We start from the raw sequence: 15,945 nt of genomic DNA, 5'->3' as shown, positions 1-15,945 counted from the left end.
AATTATTCTGGCTTTCCCTATTTAGGATTTCTTCTTAAATAACATGGTGACCTCAATGGGGGCCTTTTTTCCACTGCTCATTCTACGTGGTGGTTTACAGAGTTTTATAACTAAAATAAGCTTACAGTCTAACAGTCATTTCTTGTAAGGGAAGATGTAATTAACTTATGTTCAAGAAACATATTCTTTTAAGCTACAAGTAAAATAATATGATTTCCTGCAACCTCAGTCATACATGAGCTGCTTGAAGAAGCATTTTCTTGAGGTGAATATTTCTCCATATCACACTGACTGGTTATTGTTGTTTTTAAATAGTCAAGTTTAATATAGCCTTGTAAATACCATGTAAAGGTTTTGGTTTGTAACAGTTGCTTCCCTATAAGGGATGATCAGTATAGTCAGCAGTTTGGCCTGTTTGAGACTTAGCTACTTTGCCTTTTACAGGCTGTTAACTAGGCAGTAAGTCAGCTAACTGTTAGCAGTTTGACCAGCACTATATAGTACTTGCTCATGGATTAATAAGCCAGAAAGTCTTAGTGATGGAAGTGCAATCTTACTCCTGTCTGAGTTGCATTAAAAAGGCGTCTCACATTAGTCACTGGCTGTGAATGTTAATCACTCCAAAGCAATAATTTACAGCATTGTTGTAGCACTCTGATGCTCATAAAATGAACTCAGTAATCCACTACTACCCAAGGGATATACCTCTCTTTCTTTGCAATTGAATAACCAGACTGGCGGCATAATAGTTTAGTTTATGAAATAGTGCATTAAAAAGAGTGAGCAGCTGTATGTTAAAATAACAAGCTCAAAAGCAGGCTTGTTAATTATCTTGCTCTTTCTCTTATTGACAGAAGGGGTATGCGAGATATGGCTGACCAGTGAAGACACAGGGGCTTACGGAAGAGACATTGGCACAGACCTCCCTACTCTCCTATGGAAGCTGGTTGAAGTAATCCCTGAAGGAGCAATGCTAAGACTTGGCATGACGAACCCTCCCTATATTTTAGAGCATCTGGAGGTAACTTTCAAAAGGGGAATCACTATGGTGACTGAACAAGCTGATTTTGCACCCTGTGTGAAATAAAGTCTTACAGCGACAAGTTTTATCTGTAGCCAAAACTGGGATTATGTCATGGCTAAATTTACTTCATTAAACCCAAGGCAGGATAAAATCAGGAGTCAATTTGTCTAGTGTAAATGCACAGAAATTAAACTGCAAATGTGCAACTTTTAAATGTGGACCCCTGTGGAAGTAGCCGTTCACCAGCAAATTATCAAGCAATATATACTACATGAAAGATAAAATACATTTCGTAATCAAACTTTGACTCACACACTCCTTGCTTTGCAGAGGTAGCATTCTTGCTGTGTACAAGCAGATCAAAGCTATCTTTCCCATATGTTTTTTTAAAGAATTAGACTTAAGCATCCAGGATTAGATTCCTTGGTTAAGATCTATACTCTGCAGTTCTGAATAATCTACAGTTATTGTGAACTCTTCATTGGGATTTAAAAAATGTGTAGTAACCAGCGCTAATGTTGACTTTGTATGAGTTATCATAAGCAAGAACATACCTTAGAATATTTTGCTATTTCTTTATCTATGCTATTTTAACTCCCCCCCCCAAAAAAAAATAATTACTAAGGGTTTTTGTGTGGGTGTGAGATGCTTGGAGATGCTTATCAGAATTAGTTAGCATAATTTAATTCTGTGTCATACAGTAGCAGCACCATATGTGGACTTTAGCCCTTTGTTCTCGAACCTTTAGATCTCAAGCAATATTTTTTAAAGGTTTAAGAGGCTTTTTTGGCACTTTTATAAATATAGTGAAATATTTGGTTTGGTGTTCGTACAGATAATGCTGTATTAATTTTATTTTTACTATTTTGGAGTTTCTCTGCTGGCTTTAACCAAGCAGTCACAGGACAGCTTGCAAATTTAAAATGTCTTAAATACATATTATAAAACATAATTAAAACAGCAAACTACAAAAACAATAAAATGATGGAAACAGAGAGAGAAATAAAAGTTGGGTGGAGTACAAAATGTCTCCTTGATTTTTTAACATAGTGCCAATAGTCCAAACAGCATGGATTGATTGATTGATTGATTGATTGATTGATTGATTGGATTGATGATTGATTGATTGATTGATTGATTGATTGATTGATTGAAACATAGCTCATAGCCAAAGAGACTGGCCATTTCTAAAGCCATTATCATTATCTTGAGAACTCTGATCTTTTGACTTCTGCTTCTGGCAGTAGGATCATCTTAAACCTACCATCAATAATAATAATTTTATGATTTGATTCAGGGGGATTGGAGTTGTCATCTAACAGCATCTAGATGGTCACAGGTTTGCCGTGGCTGCCCAACAGCACATTATTATGTTTATTTCAAGCACCATGCAGGTTTGATCAGTGAATTTGTGTAAAAGCTTCCAAATATTTTTGATAATTCTACCACATCATTTCGAGGTTGTTGTTTTTTACTGCCATGTGATTTAGTCTGTCTATTTTCTTCCAGTCTGGGGAGTAGTGCTTGCAAGTTGAGCTAGCGATCACAGATGCCTTCCCCATCTGGCCTTTAGGGCCAGTTGAAATTATAAATTCCTCAGCAATGTGCATTGTGTGCAGGATTAGAGGTAGCGAGAGTTGGAGGGGTGGTGACTACTTCTGAAAGCATCTTCCTTAACCAGAACAACCTTTGCTTTTGTTTCAAGTAGTGGTGATAAGAAAGAGGTCCCTGGGTGGTGATAAATATACCGTATTTTTCGCCCTATAGGACACACTTTTCCCCCTGCAAAAATGAAGGGGAAATGTGTGTGCATCCTATGGGGCGAAAGCAGGCTTTCGCTGAAGCCTGGAGAGCGAGAGGCATCGGTGCGCACCGACCCCTCTCGCTCTCCAGGCTTCAGGAAGCTATCCGCAAGCCTTGCGAGCCTGGGGGAGTTCCCACGGGCTCACAAGGCTTGCGGACAGCAGCCCGGAGCACGGGGCACCCTCCGGAGGAGGCCCCGTGCTTCAGGAAGGTGTCCGCAAGCCTCCCGCGCCCTGCGGGAGGTCCTGCCAGGCGCCTGAGGCTTGGGGCGGCAACCTGTTCTGGGGGCTGGGGTCTGCACGCAGCTTCAGCATGGCTCTGGGTCCCGTTCTGGGGGCTGGGGGAGGGGGAAGCTCGGGCTTGCGGAGTGCTTCCTGTTCTGGGAGCTGGGGTTGGGGGAAGCTCGGGCTTCCCCCGCCCCAGCTCCGCGCCTGGGGGGAAAAATAATTTTCCCCCTTTATTCCCCCCCCCAAAAAAATCTAGGTGTGTCCTATAGGGCGAAAAATAAGGTATAAAGCAATGGAGTGAATTCTTGACATTAATTGCATGCTGTGATGATAGGGTCCAAAATAACTAATAGCAGACTTCTGGCTCGGATGGGAAGTTACAACATTCTGCCTTCATAGATGATCATCCCAAAATTATTTTAGAATTCTTTTGTCTATCAGATTATGAACAGAAATTGTACACTAGTATGTTTTTATGAAATAACATTGTCAAAGGAGCTCATACTTTCACAGAATTTTGTGTTGCAGGTGGGTTAAGGGAAACTTCAATAATGGTTTTCTTCAGAGAAAACCCAACCTGTGTCACAGGCATGTGCTCACCCCTTTCCATGAGGAAAATGTAAACTGGAAGTGGGCTGTATGGTATTTGTGTTAATGCAGTACATCTTGATACAGTCAAAGCTTGGTTGTTGAACGGCTCCGTTTTCAAACATTTCAGCTACCGAACACTGAAAACACCGAAGTAAATGCTCTGGTTTCTGAACGTTTTTCGGAAGCCGAACATCCGACGGGGCTTCCACTTGAGTGCAAGAAGCTCTTGCAACCAATCAGAAGCCACACCTCGGTTGCCGAATGTTTCGGAAGCCAAGGGGGCTTCCGGAACAGATTACGTTTGACAACCGAGGTTTTACTGTAAAAGCCTCCCCTATACAGCCTGGTTTAGTTGTTGTTTTGTCCTCATAGTGGTGAAAACATAAGATTGTATCCATCATGTGTCAAGTTTCCTTTCTGGAAAGCAACACATGAACAGGATCTTACTTCTTTGTCATGTATATTTTAAATTCATCTACTTCTTTAAAGTCATCTACTTCTAGATGACACTGTACTTCTGGGGGTAAATATTGCATTTCACAGTTTGCTTCCGACAGCACGCAGAGAGATAATGTCACTTTGTTCATCAGTTCTTGCCAATGAGGAATTTGAATAGGAAACTCCCTGTATTTTTAAAGTTTAGCTCACTCTGTTTTGCTTTGAACTCTAATATGGAGACATACTTGCTCAGAACAAGTCATCTGCCTGGAATTGCCCAAAACAGTTTTCTTTGGAATTAAAGCTATCAGGAACTGAGCTTGTTGTATCAAAGAGAACCTGTAGACTGCATAGCTTGAGCTTATACTGAGTTAGTGTTCAGTTTGCATAGCATTTTGCTAATTCATTTACAGAAGCCTGAGCATGTTTACAAAATTCAGAAAATGTGATTTAGAGCACTTTGATTTTACCAGAGAAGCCCCTTTAGAACAAAGTAAGCCCTGCAGAACCTGAGGTGTTACATCAAAGCAAAATGCTTTTCAAGACCTCAAATTCTTTGTGAAGTATTGAAGATGAGCTTTCCTATATCTGAGCTGTTAAGTGGCTGAGTCTAAGGTCTTGCAATAAATCCTCAAGGCAAAGCTTAGCTTAGATTGCAGGATACAGTAGGCAGCTTATTCCTATTGTATAGCCACAATATGGAGTATTTTAAATTTGTTCTTTTTAGCATGATTTAGTTTTATGAACTGAAGAAAAGTCAGCATGATTTTCATGGCTTTACATTTCATCCAGGTCAGTTAATGGACATATGGTACTTGAAGGCAGGGCTAGAACCTAAATTTCTTGGGCCTACTAAATAAAAGCTTTGTTCTCTAAAAGTTGCCTGCAACTTCCTTGGTAAGAATGCTTCCACAGCTCTTGTTAACATGCATCTCCATCGTTTCCTGTTGCTTCACACCCATACTTGCCACTCAAAATCATTTAAGAACAGCTGGTGCACTTCATTTGTTCTTAGAAATGATCTTGAGAGATCGCATCAATGGCCAACATTGGTGAAAGCCAAGGCTATTAGAACCAGCAATGGAGAATGGACAGAGAGCAACATTTAGAAAAACTAAAGTAGCAACTTAAAAAAAATAAATTGATATCCACTGTGTTGCTTTTGCCTTCCACCTTGATTGTCTGCAGCTTTCTGACTTGATGAGCAGTATAATAAGTTCTTCTGGAGCACTGCAGTGACATCATCTCCATCAGGAGCTGGAGGAGGGTTTTTCCAGCTGAGAGATGAGAGTAGTTACAGAGAAATCATCTCCACTAATCTGCAGATCAGAGGGCTCTTTCCACTGAGCTGTGGGAGAGACCATGTGGAGATTGTCTCCCTTCATTATATAGAGGTTACATTGTCAGGATCAGAATTAGTGAGCCAAAGAGTGCCAGAATTTGAACACTGGGCTTGTATATGAGTTTCTTCTATGGTTGTTTTTTCCCCCTGAGATGAAACTTTGGATATTCTGCGGTATGTATGTTTGTGTGGTAAACACTTTTAAGGCCCATGTTTGTCAGTGTAAGTAGCAAGTAAACTGAAGCAGTGAAATTATGCCGTTGAGAAATCTGGCTCTAAATGCTGCTTGCTTTGCTGTTGCTTCAGAAATCAGTTGATATGAGCCTTTTTAAACATTTTCACAATTTCCCTGTCTGTACTGCACCTTGTGTTTGAGTGTGAAGGTATATAGGTAAATTTAAAGGCCGCTCACATCTGCTAGTGCCATTTAAATGCTTAATTTCACAAGATGAGATGAGATGCATAGCCTTCCATGTTACCTGTCAAACTGAGTCTAGTTCAAACCCCACCATATGCCATCTGTGGATTTTATCATCATTATTAATTCAGGATGTTTCAGTGATACACCAGCCATAGAGTCGAGTGCTGTATGGTGCTTTCCACCTCCCCTTCCTTTGAATGCCCACAAAATGCCAATGGTACAGCAAGTTACAATAGCATTTCTTTGCTCTTTCACTTCTCCAGACATGCTCTGACACAACACTTAAAAATGTATTGTTGTACAACCACTAATTTTCTCCTCTCTCTCTCTCTCTGTCTCTCTCTCTCTCTCTCTCTCTCTCTCTCTCTCTCTCTCTCTCTCTCCCACCTTATAACACAATAAATACTTCAATATTCTACACTGTAAAGTTGTTTAGAAGATGTGAAATGTATTTAGCGAGTGATAGAAATATATTTCCCAGTGTTAACAGAATTTGCCACCTTTGAGAAATGTGTTGAGTTGATTTCATCACAATTGTATTATTTCTGTGCTATCAGTTAACCATTCCTTAGTGTTGTTTAGCAAGCCCTATAGTCTTTCCTGATTTTCATCTTAGCCATGTTCATGAAGCTACCATGTTTGGAAATACCCCAAAACACAGCCCTTTCTAGACAGTACCATTTAAGGTAACAAGTGGGGGAACTCGATGCTTGAATTCTCCCTCATAAAAAAACAACAACCTTGCTTCCCTTGGATAATTCACATGACAGTAGAGCTGAAATCTTACCTGAGACATGCTACTTTCCTACATGCAGAGAGGCAGGCCTTGATGGAGTCTCACATCTTAACAAACACAATATTAAAGGAAAAGGGAGTGGGGTGGGAAAAGGGAAGCCACAACAGAGCAGGTTCTCTTTTACTGACTGATGGATGGAACCATAGTCCTATCATTCCACCTATTTCTTGTCCATTGTACCCAGTCCCTGTATTCTGTCATTTCACCCACTACCCCCATTCACTGTGGTGCCTTCCCCTTTCCATGCCATCTTTCACCCCTGCCAGTGCCAAAGATGCTGCTCCTCTGTATTCTCCCAGAGTCACTTCATTTGATCTGTGACCAGCAATAGGATTTCTTTCCAAATGGAGGTTGCTGTTGCATCCGTTCTTTCCAATGGGAATTTCAGTATGTAAGAAAATTCTTATTAAATTTTTATGCAGTGCCAGCTTTACTGTTGCTGAAAGATCAAGGCATAGCGTGTATGCATGGCGGCTTAGTTGTAAGCGAACACATATCTAAGACTGTCAGCCTCTTTACTGCTTTCATGGTGGGCAAGTTAAGGGTGGTGCTGTAATTTACAATTCCCATGCCTTTTGGAGCAGAAGTGAATTTGTAGGTTCTTTGAACTCTCTTCTTAGATTTCAAGGTGGTTGTTTTTATCATACAATAGTTTAGCATGGTACAGATTCAGGTTTTGCATGAGCAGAATTCTGCTTGTACAGCGGACACGGGGTGGGGTCCTCTCCCCTCTTCCCTGTTACAATTCCCAGCAACCCCTGAGAGTTAGGGAACCCTCCAGCACAATGTGGGGACGCAGGTGGCGCTGTGGGTTAAAGCCTCAGCGCCTAGGACTTGCCGATCGAAAGGTCGGCGGTTCGAATCCCTGCGGCGGGGTGCGCTCCCGCTGCTCGGTCCCAGCGCCTGCCAACCTAGCAGTTCGAAAGCACCTCCGGGTGCAAGTAGATAAATAGGGACCGCTTACCAGCGGGAAGGTAAACGGCGTTTCCGTGTGTGGCTCTGGCTCGCCAGAGCAGCGATGTCACGCTGGCCACGTGACCCGGAAGTGTCTCCGGACAGCGCTGGCCCCTGGCCTCTTAAGTGAGATGGGCGCACAACCCCAGAGTCTGTCAAGACTGGCCCGTACGGGCAGGGGTACCTTTACCTTTACCTTTACCAGCACAATGTGAGATGTGGTACTGATGGTGGTGGGGAATGAACAGCAGTAGAACCATAGAACTGTAGAGTTGGAAGGGACCACGAGTGTCATCTAGTCCAACCTTGTGCAATGCAGGAGTCTTTTGCCCAGCGTGGGTCTTGAACCCACAACCCTGAGTTTATGAGTCTCATGCTCTACCAGCTGAACTGTCCCAGTAGGGCTAAGGCAGTTTGCACAAGCAGAGTACCACATCCCATGCCATTCAAGGGAGTTCCTCAGTGCTCTGGTATAGCTTTGTGAGTGTGTAGTTGATTGTGAGAGAAGTGGGGCCAGAAAAGCCCTGCTGCATGAGTAGAGTACCACTTGTGCATCCCTGATTCAGCCCTAGCATTTCTTTCTGTCTTTTCAACTAAAATGGGATCCCAAAGCAGCCTACAGCAATTAAAATCCATCACAAATGTTCTCTTTAATTCCTATTATTCCATGATAGTGGGGGGGGGGGATATTTGAATGCAGACTTTTCCACTCATAAATCTTGTGCTCGGTGTCAAGTCCTCTGTCAGTCACTTATAAATGCCATCTGCCTGTGGCAAATCTTTGGAGCTAAGGCTAATTTTGTTCATGGATTAGCAGCAGGAGGATGATCAACATTAATTGAGTCTGTAGATTTTTGGTAGCAAATGTAAGTATCACCGAAAAATACAGTTTTACAAAGAATAAAATTATCTTCTTTGAAGAAGAAGAAGAAGAAGAAGAAGAAGAAGAAGAAGAAGAAGAAGAAGAAGAAGAAACAGCATATCTTTATAATTGCTATTGGCTCAGGACACCAGGGCCAAAAGATAATGCTATTAACACAGAGCAAATGTATACCTTGCATAATTAACTGTCGACAGTTTTTCTTTTAATATTTGTATATTCATTAATAACCAAATGAGATATCAGTATATGAGGTATTTATATTCTGATGGCTAATTAAAGTCCTATCAGCCACCACCTCTGCTATTACAAATCTGTCATTTGTTTGACTTGAATGCATAAAATCTTTTGTGTTCCTTGACAGATGACCTGACACATTTTTCTGCTTTACGACATCATCTGAATAATCTGCAGTAATGCAATTTGATTCATTAGTATCAGGATTTTGTTTTCGTTTTTTGAATGCATATTTTGTATATAATTTTTAAATGAGAGAATGAGGGGAAAAAGAAGCTTAATAAGAACATATCCCAGAAAACATCATAAAATTATGCGGAAACGTGTTGCTATCTGTAGCTTTTTTGGCTTTTTACATTAAATTAAATTACTTGTGTAAGAACAAGATAGTACTTTTGTTCGACTTTAGAATGCATCTAACGTGGTGATGTAAATACAAATGAGATTACATGGAAGGAGGAAGAAGAGTTGTTTCTCTGGATTATTATTATTTTAGAGCAGTTAAACTTTCTGCAGCAAGGTTTTTTATAATATATCAACCCCAGCAAGTTATATAGTAAAATAATGCTACAATATTTGTGTGTGGCAGTTCACTTGACACCTCCAATCTCTGAAAAGACCAATAAAAATATTTTGGGGAACCCCCCAACTTTAGATTTTCGTTCTGTGCCATGTTTTATAACCTGCTTATCATAATAAAGCTAGGACTAATTTTACGACGTAGGATCTAGATGAGAGGGAAAGGACTTTCGCCACACTCATGGAAGCTGTTCTGCTCGCACAGTGACCTGGTTGGCTCTAACTCTCTGTGTCCTAAACCATCTTCCATGGCTTCATTTACTAACACCTTGTATTATATTGAATTGAACATAATAGAAGCAGGAAAAATCTCCCTGTTGGCTGTGGCTCATAAGTCCTTATGTGTTTCAACTTTCCATTTGCTGGTTAGCATCCAGTGCTATGTTAGCAACTTCTGAGGGCTTGGGTGATGCCCAATGATTTGGAAAGTTCCTTGAAATTCAACAATGGTTTGTCATGATATAACTCATCTGCTGCCTGAGAAATGCATGTTCAAAGGCCTCTTGTGTACGTAAAAATAGTTGTGGGGATCCTGGTTATGATATATGTCATTCAAAACAAGTTATGTTATGAGGTGGTGGAGAAATGCAAATAAGCAAATAATGCTTGGACCTTGCCTCAGTTGGCTTATGGACTTACAGAAGCACTGAAATTTTGAGGTGTTATCTGCTGTCTCACAGTATAATTTATAGAAGTACAAGGAGGTAGAAAGGAGAATATTTCCAGGCATCAGGAAAAATAACTGAGTAGTAAAAAAAATTAAATTAAAGCACCCAATTTAGTACAAGTTTGAAATTGGGATTTTTATTTTGTATTTTACAAAATTCCCGGGACATATCAGCAGACAGCAAGTCAAATTGTGACTCCAATAGAATGAAGAGATATTCATGTTCTTCACCTAGGCCTCAATTTTGGTAAGGGGAAATTGCCAGCAGGAAATTGTGAAAACAGAAGAAGTAACAGAATTGGAGGAGGGCTAGTTCACACATGTGTATACTTAATTACTGTGTTATCAAGTGCTGACTTGTAGGGCGGGGGGGGGGGGGCTTTACAATGCAGCACCTCGAAACTTCCATATTCCTTTACTCCACCTCAGACATGATGCTTTTCAGTAAATATGTTTCACGTATTCATTGGTGATCCATTGCAGGTGCATGTGATTTCATCATAAATAAAATGTTGAGTACTCCAGTGCATCCTCACACAAATGTGTGTTGTAATGCTGGTTAATATTACATTCTGTAAGCTGGTGATGAATGGAGGCAATGGCGTGCCTATCAGGATGTGGTAAAAATGTTATTGTTTTCATTTTTAATCTTCTAGGAAATGGCAAAAATTCTCAACCATCCAAGAGTCTATGCATTTCTTCATGTACCAGTTCAAAGTGCCTCTGATAGCGTACTCATGGACATGAAGAGGGAATACTGTGTGGCGGACTTCAAAAGGGTAGTGGATTTCCTTAAAGAAAAGTAAGTCTAATGCATAATAAAAAAATCAAAAGCTCCCGCCACCCTGGTTTTCAGCAGTTAACCTGCAACATCACAATTAAGGTAGAAAAGAAAATAATCCTTCTGTATCTTCAGAATTTGTCTGTGCCAACAGTTGCTTTGATGTGGTTTATCCAGTGGGCTTCTAATCTATTTCAAGTTACGCCTGAATAACTATATATAGATTTTTTGGAATGTATTTCATTGAAATTTTCTTCAATGTTTCTTTTCAGGATAGTTGACACTGAGTGCAAAAAAACCCTGCAAGCTGCAATAACATAACAGGATAATACACTCTAAAGTTTCTTTTATATTTACTGTGTATGGGATAGGATGGCTTTTGTGTGTTAATCCAAGGAATTAACTTTAGCAAATTATTACAATTTATGGCTTTAGTTCAGAATCCTTTTCCATAATGGCATGAATTATTTTCACAACAGTAGAAGTCTTTTTGAAAGTGTTTTCCATTGGCTCCAACAAACAGAATCCTGTTCCTATCTAAGAAATATTTACAGCAGGCAGCATGAAATGAGCAATTCAATTATTGAGAACTGTGAACAAACTATTTACCGAAAATTGTACTGATTGTCCTTTTATGGAATGTCTGACTTATAATTATTTTAGGCTACTTTCCTATCTGGAAGTATGCACTATTAACAATGAGAATTCTGAGCAGATCTGTATAGAATAGTGCTGTTGACTATATGTATGTATCTCTCTTTTTTCTGAAGAAGTCACTGAACGAGTTAGCATTGTTGTATGAAAAGAAAATGTTTGTAGGGATCTAAATTATTTCTCAGCTTTTCAAGATTTTAAAGATGCAACAGATTTTGGAAAAGGAAGTAGCCATCTTCACCAAAAACCATACTACTCTTAAAAAAGACAAAGCTCATGCTCTAGGAACTTTAATAGTTGCATTTTCCCAATGACTACTCATAATTTGGCCTTTAGTGATAAAAGTAGGATTGCTGTAAATAGTTTCTCTGGGAGCAGGAACAATATGGTCTGGGCAAGAATGGTCTGTTGTAATTAATATGTAATCACCCAAGCCTTGAAAGGGTGGGATGGTAGACCAGCTGGGAAAACCTAGATACCTGTTGTCCTAAGCTCCTCAGAGTTAGCAATGGAATAGAAATAAAGTAAATATCCATTTTTTATTTTAAATATTTTAAACCACTTTCCATCAAAGCATATACAGTGTAATTCACACATGACATAAAAATACATTCTAAAACCTATAATTGGCTAGGATGATGCTTGGACCTTTGAACAAAAAGGGAGTCAAAGATGTGCTAAAGGAGGGAAATAGAGATTGCAGAAAAGCTGAATGAATAGATTTTAATATTCCCCAAACCATATGTAAAAATGGCTTTGAACACTTCCAGTTGCAGTGATATTTGTAAAACTTTTAATTTCTGCACCAATAATTAACCAGAACCACGTTTTCTCTAATGACACTTAAAACTGATCATATTGATCCCAGGTACTTCAAATTCAGGACTCCGCTTAAGGCTTCATGCAAGCAACTGTATTTAGCCCATTTTTCTTTACCTATAGATTCTGAAGCAGAAAAAAAAAACTTTTCTAAGGTAACTACTCCAATAAACTCCCACAGCCCACATGGGCTGTGGAACTCTACCATGTGATTACACGTAGCAAATGACCAGGAGTGATACTAAAGTTTGTTTTATTACATCACTTCTAAAAAAAATATTTTATTCATTGTTAGATTGATTGGGACAGTTATTTTATTTATTGCCACTATAATTTTACAGTATGATTGGCAATATTGTATTTTCTTCAAACAAAGCATCAAAGTATCCATTATTTTTAATTTATACTGCTTTGTATGGAACTGCATATATTCAAAGATTAAAGCTGACTCATTAATCTTTGGAGTGTTGAAAGTTGGCAGCTATTGTTACAATAGCATCTTGCTGTCAAATAACCAAGCAAAGCTGCTGAGCACACGCAGACATTGACTTATGTAGAAATGTATTCAATTGAGCAGTCATAGCACAAAATATGCATATAATTATTTAATATCCAAATTTGACAGCTGGTTATTGAGTATATATCAGTCCAACCTAAGGAATTCTCCATTAGCTTTTTTTTAAAAAAAATGATAAAAGTTTGAAATCCAAGCTTTTTTAACATAATTATTTTTATTAAAATTGTATTAAAATTCTACCTCTTCATGTAGTGGACCCAGTAACTAAGAGTTGCCAGACAGCATGAGAAAATATTTCCAACATATAGTCTAGGTCTGCTGGGAGCAGGGGCACATTTTGGATATTTGAAGCTGGTCACATCTGTAAAACTCATTTCTCTTTGCTACTGTATATAGGGAGGTCTTTATTTGTAGTGTCTCATCTCCTAGAGGCAGCCAACTATGACCTTCCTGTATAGCTATTCCCATATAGACATCTCATCACAGACATTGCAAAAGCAAAACATTACATCAGGCGCCTGCAGTTTCTAGCACTAATATGTTGTATTAATAGAATATCTATGGGTCCGTTCAGTAGTCCCACCATTTTTTCTTCTTCCTCCACCTGGCTGTAATGCTGAAATTCAAAAACCTAGCTGCAAACATACACATGAGTCATGATCAAGAGCTGAGGTTGGGCATTGTAGCACTGAACATAACACCAGAGAAACAGGAGATGCTGCCACAGTACATCTAAATTCCATGTTCCCATTTCTCTAAAAACAATTTGTATGAAATATTTGTGAATGCGGTGGAGTGAAAATGCTTTGGGGGACTGATCATTTGCTCATTCCTGCAACTGCAGGAATGATCAAATGATCAGTTTCCCCCGAAGCATTTATATGTTGCATTTATCCACCGTTTTTATAATACAGTAGTACCTCGGGTTACATACGCTTCATTTACAGACTCTGCTAACCCAGAAATAGTGCTTCAGGATAAGAACAGAAATTGTGCTCCAGCGGCGCGGCAGCAGCAGGAGGCCCCATTAGCTAAAGTGGTGCTTCAGATTAAGAACAGTTTCAGGTTAAGAACAGACCTCCAGAACGAATTAAGTACTTAACCCTAGGTACCACTGTATATAATATTTGGTAACAACAGTTGAAAAAATGTCCTAGATCTGAATGTCACTTTTTTGTATTCACTTCACTGACATAAATCAGTTTAAGCAACTTAAGAATGGCGGTGAAAATCTCATATTTTTAACTGATTTTAATTACTTTGTTAGCTGTCAGAGTTTCAGCATTATAGTTGACTGCTCTTGTGTTGCTCAACTAGGCCTTTTAATAATGATGATGCAGCTTTGAATGACGTATTCATTTTGGAGCTGAATAGTGCTGCTGGCCATACTTCTGCTTCTGTACATGGTTCTGTACAAAAGCCCAATCACTTTTTAATTTAATGTATAAGTATTTTGCCCATTTAGCAGGGGGCCCAACCCCATCCAGAACAGATTGAGTTCCATCAGTCTGACAGGTGAACAACTGACCAGCAGCACTTCTTTCTTACCTGAACTGAGTTTCAGTATGTTGCTTCTCATCTGACTCATTAGGAATCTCAAATACTGGTCTACCACCTCATCAAAATCAAATAAAAATAAGATGTAGGCCACATATTGGATAACCACACTCTAAATTTCTGGATGACCTCTCTGAACAGTTTATGTAGATAGTGAACCAATGCATGTGGGCCCCCCAAAATAAGCAGAATCTTATGGAATATGCCATTGAGATAAATACAGAAACACAGCAACACAGTGTCCCCAGCTTCCAGCCCAGGCAGCCTATACAGGAAGATACCGTAGTTGCTTATATTGAAGCACCCACCTCATCTTTGAATTCCACAACATAGCTAAAACATCAACAGGAACCCCAGACATGGCAATATGAAAACTACCCAAGGACACTCACACATCCTTCTGGCCATTCTAGTGGGTCTCCAGTGCCTGCCCTCTTTGCTCAACTGCCACCTTGAATAAATAAACTCATGTCTTTGTTTCCCCAGAATGGTTCTCTTATGCTAAGCTGCCTCTAGCAAAACAGACGTTAGGCTTCCCATTGAATGGAATTGAAGCATTTGTTGTATTTTGACCATTCTGGCACGGAGCATTTTTGTAATTTATTACATTTTAAATATTTTCACAATGTGTAGAAGTTGGAAGCTGCCCCACTTTCTGCAAAGAAGGATGAAATACATTCTTAATGAATTAATATATAACTCATCATCAATTGAAATTTAGATAGTAACAAATAATCATGTGAGGCTTTTGGATGCACAATATCCCATGTGTTTTGTGTATCTAAATTTTGGCAAGTGCAGTTTTTCAGACAGTGCATTTCCTCAGCAGTGCTGCACAGCTCGCTTTCTACTAATGCTCATCATCAGCATGTAATATTAACAAGCAATTTTTGACAAGCACCTTCAGATTAATTACAGTCCTTTTGCTGATCCTTCTTCATTTACAGATCACTGATCCAATAGATCGTAATGCTTTTCAAATGAAGGGTTCTTAATGGATTTTTAAAATACGGCTTTTCTGGTAGCTCATACACTTGCAGCAGTAGAATTATCATTTTAAATGCTTGATGAAATTTTCAGGCCCTCATATGCATACAATATGAGGAGGAGAAGAAGATAATATCATATATAAGGTTTGTAATATTAATGTTAGGCTTAATGCTAGTTTGTTTATTTCACAGCAGTTATATCGCCTTTGATTTTAATAAAAGTGCTTTACACAAAGAATAAAACAGTAAAATGGTCAGTAAAAAACAGTTAAAAACAAATATTTAAAACATTCATACATTCAAAAAAAGAAACCTGAAATCAATAATAAGCTGTAACACATGGTTAAACACATGGCAACTTCTGCATGTCTGGATAGGCTTGCTTAAACAAAAATATATTTAGCAGATGCTGAAAAGAGTACAGTGAAGATGCCCACCTCGTGCCATGCATCCTTCTCTATGATTTTAACTTGAGTGTATCTGATTGATGATCTTCAGCCTGCATAAAAAAGTACTTTCTTTTATTTAGAAAAGTTAGCTTTTATATCCAAAAACAACAACACATTTTCTTAATAAAGTTAACTTGTTGCTAGACTTGTCTGTCCTTTAAAAAAAAGAAAAAGCTTTGGGTTTCCCCCTAGAGATGTGGCAGTTAACTTTGGTCAGGAA

At 39.0% G+C, this 15,945-nt stretch overlaps 1 protein-coding gene and 1 long non-coding RNA gene across 6 annotated transcripts in view; one reads left to right on the top strand and one right to left on the bottom strand.

The window, feature by feature from the left end:
• Positions 1-15,945, top strand: part of CDKAL1 (CDKAL1 threonylcarbamoyladenosine tRNA methylthiotransferase) — a 232,859-nt gene that overhangs the window by 151,813 nt on the left and 65,101 nt on the right. For all 5 annotated transcript variants that reach the window (XR_014566201.1, XR_014566202.1, XM_083746947.1 and 2 more), the window contains 2 exons: positions 855-1,021; positions 10,616-10,761. Coding sequence is in view for 3 of the 5 variants with exons in the window: in XM_083746947.1 (XP_083603073.1) it covers positions 855-1,021; positions 10,616-10,761 (313 nt within the window). In the remaining 2 variants the exon portion in view is untranslated. The remainder of the gene's footprint in view (positions 1-854; positions 1,022-10,615; positions 10,762-15,945) is intronic.
• LOC310848290 lies at positions 3,341-13,567 on the bottom strand. The gene is made up of 3 exons (XR_014566279.1): positions 7,793-13,567; positions 6,234-7,417; positions 3,341-6,178 (listed from the first exon to the last, which is right to left on the bottom strand). It is a non-coding gene; the product is annotated as an uncharacterized lncRNA (long non-coding RNA).

The sequence above is a fragment of the Podarcis gaigeae genome (assembly GCF_964106915.1).
Source record: "Podarcis gaigeae genome assembly, chromosome: 7".
NCBI lineage: Eukaryota > Metazoa > Chordata > Lepidosauria > Squamata > Lacertidae > Podarcis > Podarcis gaigeae.
The sequence above is the reverse complement of the archived record's forward strand: the minus strand, read 5'-3'. Positions and strand labels throughout refer to the sequence as shown.